Below are 8,977 nucleotides of genomic sequence, written 5' to 3' on the forward strand. Positions count from 1 at the left end.
CAGTGGAAGCACGGAGTCTTAACCACTGGACCGCCAGGGAAGCCCCTCCATGAATTTTTATAGAATAATTGAATAGATTCAATGCCATCCCAGTCACATTTTCAGTAGATGTTTGAAGAAATTGTCAAGTTTTTTCTAAACCGTATGGGGAAATGTAAATCTTGAAGAAGAAATATAAAATCATAGGACTTAGAGCACCTGATTGCATGACTTATTTTTAATGCTGGTAATTAAGACAGCGGGATGCTGGTATAAGGAAAAACAGACCAACAGAGAACAGAGTCCGGAAATAAAGCCTCCATGTACAATCAACTGATTTACAGTAAAGGCGCCCATGTAATTCAGGGGAGAAGGGAAGCCTTTTCAGCAAATGTTGTCAGAATGGCTGGTTATCCTCATGGAAAAAAAAAGAAAACAAAAACCAGCTAAAACTTGACCTGTTTCATAGCATCCTCGCTCACTCTGAGCAGAACCACAGGAAAGACCAGCCCGGGGAGAAGATCACGGGGATGCCCTTGCCCGCTGTCCCCGGGCCGGCCGCTGTCTCGTGGCTGGCGCACACCTGTCCCATCCCAGGATCCAGCGCCTTCAGCTCCTCTGGGGGCCCCCTTCTTTGTTTCTCTCCTTCTCTGCTTGTGTTTGGGGGCCTTTCAGACTGCCCCCCACTGATGGCAGTCCCTTCCAGACACCGGCAGTCCTGGGATCAGCGCTGGGACCCCCTCCTCCTGGAAGCCGCCTCTGCTTTATGAGTGCGGGGGACATGTGACCCTCTTCCTTGCACCTGTAACACTAGGGGGGCCAGATGGTTTGTCATCCACACCGGGACACGCACTACTAGAAAGGGGTGGACACGCTGATGGTTCTCAAGGTCAAATTGGGATACATGAGGCCTCTTTAAGCCTCTTCACATGCCGTCCTTGGATTGCATGGACGTGTCCATCACTTCTCCAGACGCTGAGCTCTTGCGGAAGCGGCCACACCTTGGCGTGACCCTCCCCTGAGCTCCCGCCCAGCCCCCGGCCCTGAGCTGCCTCTGCTGGTGTTTGCTGGCTCAAAGGGGAGAGTGTGGTGGAGAGCTGGAGATGGGCTGGGGCGGCTCTGAGCACCTGGGTCCCTTGTCTCCTGCTCAGGTGTCAGCTCAGTGGTCAGGCCTCGGCTGACCCAGAGGTTCCCAGAGCCAGCCTGGGCTGATTCCGCTGAGTGGCGCTCCATTCCAGCCATATCTTTGATTCACTGGATTTCACATTCGCACCATTACCCGCTCACCCATCCACCAGTCCGCCCACCCCATGCTCCTCCCTGCCGTCTGGTTCTCAGCTCAGGGAGACGGCCCCGCCCCGACCCCCCGGAGCTCACATTCCAGTGAGACACAGGGACACTGAGAAGCTCAAACACGAGCCCAGGAAATGCAGCGCGAGGTGGGTGGGAGGCTGCTCCGGGCAGGGAGTCTCTCCGGGTGCTCAGCCGGGGCGGGCGGGCACCAGGGGAGCTGAGGGCAGGGCGCCCGCTGCCAGGAGGCTCCCAGTGTCACAGGATAGACAGACACAAGGACAGGCCCGGGAGCTGAGCGGGGTGCCAGCCGTCAGCGTGGTTTGTGTGCTAAGGTCAGGGAGGTCTGGGGACACGCGGAGCTTGGCCCAGAGACGGAGCTGGAGGTGAGAGAGGCGATGCGGCTGACCTTGAAGGTCAGGAAGGTCACGGCCCGCCCTCTGCCAGCCTGGCCTCCTGCCTCCTTCCTCGGACTCCATGTCGGAGATGTACTCTGCTTCTCCTTCTGAAGACAAGGCTCCCCGCAGTCAGGCGACTTGCTGGAGGTCACCCGGCTGGAGAGACGCCAGAGGGACAGGAGCCCAGTCCTGCTTTTGCAGGTCCGTCTAGGTGGCCGTCACTCCTCTGGGACTGGGGCCACGCTGGCTCTATAGGGCCCAGGCTGGCATCCATTTGCCCAGCAGCAGGTTGCTGGACTGAGGTTCGGCCCTGCCCATCTGTCCAGACTGGGCTGCTCATCACACACCCCAGACACTGCCAGCTGCCCGGCGGCCCGTCTGTCTCTGCCAGCGGCACGCAGATGGACGGCCCCTCAGGGGGCCCCGCAGCTATTTCCTGGGGCTGGGAGAGGTGGGGGCTGATGCTGGCGCACCTCTGAGGCTGCCCCACCCTCATCGCATTTCCAGGAACTCTAGGAAGGAGGCCACACCCCTCCTTGGGTGTGGCGTGAAGTGGTCCCAAGAATGGACGGCCCCTCCCCACCTTACCCCCAAAGCCAAGGCTGAGGTCACTGACCCTCCTTCCTGAGCTTGCTAGGCTGTCAGAGCCCTGGCCTCCCTTGGCTGGAATCATCCAGTCCTCAGGGCACAGTCTGGGGAGACCAGGTGGGGGGACCTGGGGTGTCCACCCCAGGAGGGGTGGCCAACCTGCAGAAGCGTCTCTGGGCCGGGGAAGGGTCCAGGTAAGTCTTCTTCCCTTTCCTTAGTGTTTTCCAAAGTCCCAAGGATGAGCAGCACATACCTTTTCTAGTGAAAAAAGGACAACTTTTTAAGAACAATTCTCCTGGTGTTGTAAAAGGCATTGTTGTAACAGGTTTCACATAGCAGGCATAGAACGTCTTCATCTTTGGTAAAATTTGAAATTTCTGTGGGTCTCCATCAGAAAAATGAACGCAGCCGGAGGGTTCTATGCCTCACGTGCCTCCCTCTGAGTCCAAAAGTTTTGGTGATTTAGCTTTCCAAGATTTTCTGTAGGACTTAAAAGTCTTGACAATGACCCTGAAGTATCATTTTAAGATATCATCAGAAACACATAAAAGGATCTCTACTTTGGAAGCTGCAAGGAATGGCGTCAGCTGTCTACCTCCTTCCTCCCATTCACCCTTCCGCATCACCATCCGTCCGTCCGTCCATCCGCTCATCTAGCAGTCCGCCCACCATCGGTCTCCCTCCCCTTCTTCACTAGGGAAGCCCTGGGGGTGGGGTGCTGGCAGGGGAAGGGGGGTCTTCGGCAGGTGGGCAGGGATGGGCGGGAAGTGATGGGTGAGCAGAGGATTCCCTGGAGGAGGGGAAGCTGAAGATGGGGGTGGGGGGAAAAGGCACCCTCCAGGCAGCAGGTGTCCGGGACCCCTGGGGGCTGGGAGGGTCCGGGGAGGGCCAAGGGGGCATCTGGCTCTGCAGTGACCCCCCATTTTGCCCACATGCTTTGCGCGCACTTGGTGGGGAAGCCATGCCATCTGGTGGCCAGTGGGGAGACTGCAGGGCAGGTCCTGCGAGGGGGTCCCCTGGGGGTCTGGGCCTCAGTGAGGACAGCCCCCGATCCAGCCAATGCCCAGGCTCCCATCCGCCCAGCACCCCCATGTAGGCCTTGGGGGGGCCACCTCCCCTTCACTCCTGCCTCAGCTGGTGGCAGGGTGGGAGGGAGGTGGGAGTTGGGGTGCCTGTCCTCTCCCCAGTCCTGGGGCTCCCCACTTCCTTGCTGTGTCTCTGGTCTGGTCCTCGTCCCCTGCAGGCCAGGTGGGGGGGGAGTCAAGACCACGGCTCTCACCCGGCCCCCAGCCCTTGGGTCCCCAGAGTGGGTGAGCCGGGGAATGATGTGGAGTCCTGGAGGGTCTGGCAAGGGATGGGGGGTGGGGGGCGGCCAGGGCATTCCCTACACGTGGCCCATGAGCAGGGAGACCCCTCTGGCCCCCCAGCTGGACGCCCTCCCCCAGGGAGCGCCGAAGGACCGCCCGCAGAGGTTCCCGCCGGCCCGGCTGCCGGCCCACCGTGACGTAGATGAGGGGCCTGGCGCTGCAGTGGACGCAGGCCAGGAGGGTGGCCAGCGGGAAGAAGGTGGACAGCAGGAAGCTCGGGAGGTACGGGAGCAGGGTCCAGCAGAGGATGTAGGGGAGGCCGCAGACGAGCAGCAGGAGCGCGGAGCCCAGCACGGTGCCGTAGAACCGCGGGCGCTGGCGCTGGGAGCAGCACGCCACCCAGACGAAGAGGACCAGGCCAGCCGCGAAGGCCGCGCAGGCCAGGGCCAGCAGCCCGGCGACGCTGGCCGCGTGGTAGTGCAGGCAGGCCAGCGGGCGCGCGCTCTTGCGCAGAAGGCCGCAGGCGTCGGCCGTCAGCAGCACGGCCGGCGGGGCCAGGGCCCAGCTGAGGCCGCAGACGACGCCCGACGTGTGTCTGGGGCGGCAGCCCTGGTAGCAGGCGGGGAAGAGGTCGGAGAGGCAGCGCTCGGCGCTGAAGGCCGCCAGCAGCCAGAGGCCCACGGAGAAGGCCACGAAGGTGACCGTGAAGTAGAGGCTGTGCTCGGAGCCCAGGGCCACCTGCACAGCCGAGAAGGCCAGCTGGCAGCCCAGGAACAGGAAGTCTGCGGCGGCCAGGTGGAGCACGTAGACGGCGAAGGGGCCCTTCTTGATGTGGAAGCCGAGGTGCCAGAGCACCAGCGCGTTGCCCAGCAGCCCCCCAAGGCCCACGGCCAGGGTGAGGTAGAAAACCACGCTGCTGAAGGTCCCCCAGATCCCGAACATGCTGGCCGGCTGGGTGGCTGGCGGGCAGGACCCTGGAGGGGAGCGACAGACGTTGAGTCGGCAGCACGAGGAAAGGCAGGCATATCCTGAGACCGCCGGACGGCCCCTTCCAGGCCAGAGCCCAGCCCTGCAGGCCCCACGACCTCTTGGGAAAAGGAGGATTCCATAAGACACGCTCACCCGGGGAGACGAGGATGCTGACCAGGTGGGCGGTCCTGCCCCCGGCTGGGATGGTTAGACTAAATGCACAAAGAGCGATTAAGAAGGCCGTGTACCAACGTTGTTGCAGAGGTCAACGTCGGCTGGACAGGACTGCAGGCAAAGGGGGTGCTCGTGTGGACACGACTCAAGGATGTGGGGAGAGGCTGGACTACGCTCCTGCTGGCTGCCAGCCCCAGAGGGTCAGCTGGGTGGAGACCAGCGGTAGCCATGAGCACACTCAATCCTGCGCTGGCCATGGAGGGTGGGCGGGGGTGGGGGGTGGGGAGCTGTACTGTGGCGGCGGTGGGAGGCTGGGAGGATGAGAGAAGGCAGAGGACACCCCCAGCCTCCGGCTCTCCGGCTCTCCGGACCAGGCAGTTCAGCCGGCTCCTCCTGCTACAGGTGGGTTGACCGCGTGCAGCTCCGAAGCCTTGGCAAGCTTGGGGATGCGGTGATGCCCCGGGTCCTCGGGAGAAGCCAGCGCAAGTGTCTGCTGCCGGCCCCTTAGGGGCAGCGAGGGGGTGAGTCCTGTTCCGGCCCCAGGGGAGAGACTCCGCCCAGGAACAGGGCAGGCAGACCCCGCTGGCGGGGTCTCAGAGGTGCCCTTCCCTCTGCTGTGCCCCTTCCCCACAGAGTCCACGCCGGCCTTTGTTCTCAGCCTCGCAGCGGCCGTCAGGGCCCTAGGGTGAGGAGTCGGGGAGCCACGCGGGGAGAGACCCGCAGAGTGACAGAGACACGAAGAGAGACACAGAGACCCCCAGAGACACGGTGGGGACGGACAGCCTGCCTCCCAGCCTCGGGGTCTTCCCCCAGGCGCCCCCCGGCGGGGCTGTGCCTCTGCCTGGACCATCCTCACCTCCCCCCACAGCCCGTTACCCAGGTCTGCCTCCTTTAGGACTCTGGAAACTTCCGCAGCCCCCTCGGGCCCTCCCAGCCTCCCAGCCTCCCAGCCCGGGGTCCTCGCCTGCCCCTTCTGTGTGGCTGTCCTTGCCCAGGAGCGGGGCTTAGCAGGGTGGCTCGGGGTCTCTCGCCTTGACCCCCTGCAGGATCTCCCCGAGCGGGGCACGGGCAGGCAGTGGTGGTGTCGGGGGACCCAGAGAGCCAAGCTGGACTCTGGGGTCACGGCGGGGGGACTGTGCTGAGCCCCCCTCGGGGCCTCCGTCTCCCCGAGGGACCCCAGGGGCTGAGTCGGGTGGAGGGTGAGGGCCAGCGCTGGGGGCGGGGCTCTGGCCCCGGCAGGAGGTGAGGAGGAGTGGAGGGGGCTACCTGGACGGCTGTCCTGCCGGCTCTCGGAGCGGGAACACCCGCCCGGTACATGCAAACGAGGGCCCAGGGTCCCGGCTTGTGAATGACGCGCCCACCATCTGCTCCTCCATCCTCACCCCAGCGCCCAGGCCCACGGGAGCCCAAAAGTCCTCAGGGGTGTCCAGCGCCGGAGTGGGGAGCAGGTGGGCTGGGTGCAGGGGCCCCCAAGGCTTCTCACCTGCTGACCGGGTGCCTCTCAGCTGCTCACCACCGCCTGGGGCTCCTCCTGAGCCCTAAATCCTCCTGTGGCCCCGGGGCCTGACTGGCTGGACCCGGGCTCCCGGCCAGTTTCTTGGAAGTGGGAGGGGCCCTCCCGTCCACAGGATGAGCTCAGACAGTGATGTCCTTGTGTGGGCCAGCCCTGCTCTTCCTCCTCAGCATATGAGGCGCGTGGACGGCAGGGAGTGGCCTCCTGGGGCCCCCTGTCCAGTGGGGGCTGGACCTCACATCTGGGGCTGCTCCTCGGGCTGAGCTGGCTCCTCGGTTCCCTGGTGTGTGGGAGAGGGGCAGTGAGGCAGGAGCCTGGCCGTGTGGCCTGGGCGGAAGGACCCAACCCCTCCAGGCCTCAGCATCCCTCCCTGTGACCTGACCATTCCTGGACAGTTCGTGCCCGGCCTAGGGCTGGACCCCACGGTGGTCCCTGGGCAGTTCTGCTCTGGGTGGTCTGGGCCTGCAGCTGCTGGCCCCTTTCTCGAGGGCCCATCCCGACTGTCCACTTGCCAGCCTCACACCCGGGGGTCCCAGCTGCTCAATGACCCTTAGGGGTTAAAACACTTGTCCAAGTTTCATGTCCTGAGCTGGTCCTGCTGAAGACTTGCCTTTTCCGTGGGCTGCTCTGCGGCCCTGGGGACTCGGCGCGCAAGTCAGAAGTCACGTGTAGAGATGCTGTGTGTCCTAACATTTTTCTTTCTTTTTTTAAAAAATAGTTTTGTAATGGGGTATAGTTGCTTTACGGTGGCTCAGACAGGGAAGGATCTGCCTGCAGTGTGGGAGACCCAGGTTCAATCCCTGGATTGGGAAGATCCCCTGGAGAAGGAAACGGCTACCCACTCTAGTATTCCTGCCTGGAGAAGCCCATGGACAGAGGAGCTACCGTTCATGGGGCCTCCCGTCCAAGGGGTCGCAGAATCAAACGTGACTGAGTGGCTGACATGTTCTCTTTGTCGCTTTACGGTGTTGTGTTAGTAGCGAATCAGCTGCATGTTTCCAAGCATATCCCCTCTCCTTTTAAAAAACGATTGCATTTATTTATTTATGTTTGGCTGCTCTGGGTCTTTGCTGCTGCGAGAGCGTTGTCCCAGTCTCGGCAAGTGAGGGCTACCCTCTGGTTGCGGAGCCTCCAGAGCACGCGGGCTTCAGGAGCTGAGGTGCATGGGCTTAGCTGCTCTGCGGCGCGTGGGATCTCCCCTGACCGGGGTCAGACCCGTACCCTCTCACTGGCAGGCGGATTCTTAGCCCTGGGACCCCCGGGGAAGTCCCGTCCCCTCTTTTTGTTCTTCCTCCCCATCCAGGTCACTGCAGAGTGACCAGGGCTGCAGTGAGCAGGGCTCACTGTGCTGGACGATAGGTTCTCGTTAGTTACCTGTTTTATACAGTGCGGATCCCGGTCTCCCAGTTCGTGTCCTAATATTTCCCAGTTCGTGGGTTTGGCCCTGAACTCGCTTCTGTAGCAGAGGCGTGGCCTGTGGAGCGAGGGTTCCGGCCTTGACTCCTGGCAGGACTCTGGTCTCCGGCCCCCGCATTACTGCACGTGGCTTTAAGGCGGGAATCACTGCGTGGCCTCCAGGCCCGGAGACCCAGGAGGCAGGGCCCGCCCCGCCCAGGGCACCCCGGGTCTTGGGTTGCTCTCCCTGCCCCTCCCCCTTTCCTCGGGTAGCCTCCTCCCTTGGTACCCGAGACCTCACCCCGGCCGCCCCGTCCTCCCGCCCCCCGCCTCTTCTCCGCAGCGCTGGCCCCTTGTCCCACCGCAGCCCCCGTGGTCTCTGCCCGCGGCGGCCAGGGGCGCCTGGTACACACCCCGCTCTCAGCGCAGCCTCGGGAGGCGCATCCGCTCTCGGCGTGTTGGAGACAACGGCAGCAAACACCTGTGTGGGGTGTGTCCTGGGCCGGACGGGGCCCCTGGAGCCACGACCTGTCGGTCCCTGGAACCTCACTGGGAAGGAGGGAGGGCTTTGAGATGAGGTCATTCCGGATCACCCAGGCGGACCCTGAACGCGGTAGGCGTCCTTATGATACGGGCGAGGAAAGACGCACGGAGGAAGGGCCACGTGCCCATGAAGGCAGAGGCTGGAGGGCTGGGGCCACAAGCCCAGGGACGCCTGGAGCCCCCAGAGGCTGGAAGAGCAGGACGGCCCTGCCCTGGAGCCCTGGGCCAGCTTGATTTCAGACCCTGCCCTGCGGGCAGTGAGAGAAGACATGTCTGTCGTCATGAGCCGCCCATCTGGGGGCCTTGGCCCCGGCCACTTCTGAGATGAGGGTCACATGCTCTTTGCTCTCCACGGAGCAGCTCGTTTCTGACACAAGCGCCTCTGAGATGCCACCGGCCCTACTTGCAGATGGGGAAACCGAGGCCCGGGCGCTGAGGAGAGCAGACCTCAGTGGGTGGGGAGGGATGCGAGCCAGCCCCCTCCGCCGCTCTCCCCGAAGCACACAGCCGTTCTCAGAGCTGAGGGCGATTCCTGGGCCCCTGGAGGCCAGCGGCTTGTGCCGTCGCCCGGACACCAGGATGCTTGCTTGGACTTGTGCCTCCCGAGCCTGTTCACAGCTGGTGGCCTGTGTCCAGGCCGGGCTGGGCCAGCAGGAGCCTCGACAACGCCAAGTGGCCAGTATTCAGCCGTATCTGACCTGCGAAGTGGGCAGCTTCACGCAGTTCGGCCCAAACCCAGCCCCGTCCGTGTCCACATGGGCAGGCTGCGCCCTGGTTTGGTCACCTCTGGGGTGGGTTGTGGGGACCCAGTGAGGGGCACA

The 8,977-nt window shown here is 63.3% G+C and overlaps 1 protein-coding gene across 1 annotated transcript; it reads right to left on the bottom strand.

Annotated features, from left to right (window-relative positions):
* Positions 1 to 457: 457 nt before the first annotated feature.
* Positions 458 to 4,504, bottom strand: MRGPRG (MAS related GPR family member G). Its single transcript, XM_061121033.1, has 5 exons — positions 3,667 to 4,504; positions 3,535 to 3,599; positions 2,015 to 2,109; positions 1,679 to 1,823; positions 458 to 562 (listed from the first exon to the last, which is right to left on the bottom strand). The coding sequence occupies exons 1-5, from the start codon at positions 4,502 to 4,504 to the stop codon at positions 458 to 460; spliced, it is 1,248 nt and encodes a 415-aa protein (XP_060977016.1).
* Positions 4,505 to 8,977: the final 4,473 nt, after the last annotated feature.

Source organism: Dama dama, chromosome 2 (genome assembly GCF_033118175.1).
Source record: "Dama dama isolate Ldn47 chromosome 2, ASM3311817v1, whole genome shotgun sequence".
Taxonomy (NCBI): Eukaryota; Metazoa; Chordata; class Mammalia; order Artiodactyla; family Cervidae; genus Dama; species Dama dama.

Excerpts from the sequence above, each read along its gene's own strand:
- MRGPRG (XM_061121033.1), bottom strand. The coding sequence starts at position 4,504 with ATGTTCGGGATCTGGGGGACCTTCAGCAGCGTGGTTTTCTACCTCACC. Across the intron at positions 2,110-3,534 it reads ACCCAAGGGCTGGGGGCCGG|CCCCAGGAAATAGCTGCGGG; the intron begins GTGAGAGCCGTG and ends CACCTCTCCCAG. Across the intron at positions 563-1,678 it reads TGACCTTCCTGACCTTCAAG|GTGTGCGCCAGCCACGAGAC; the intron begins GTCAGCCGCATC and ends GGGATGGGACAG.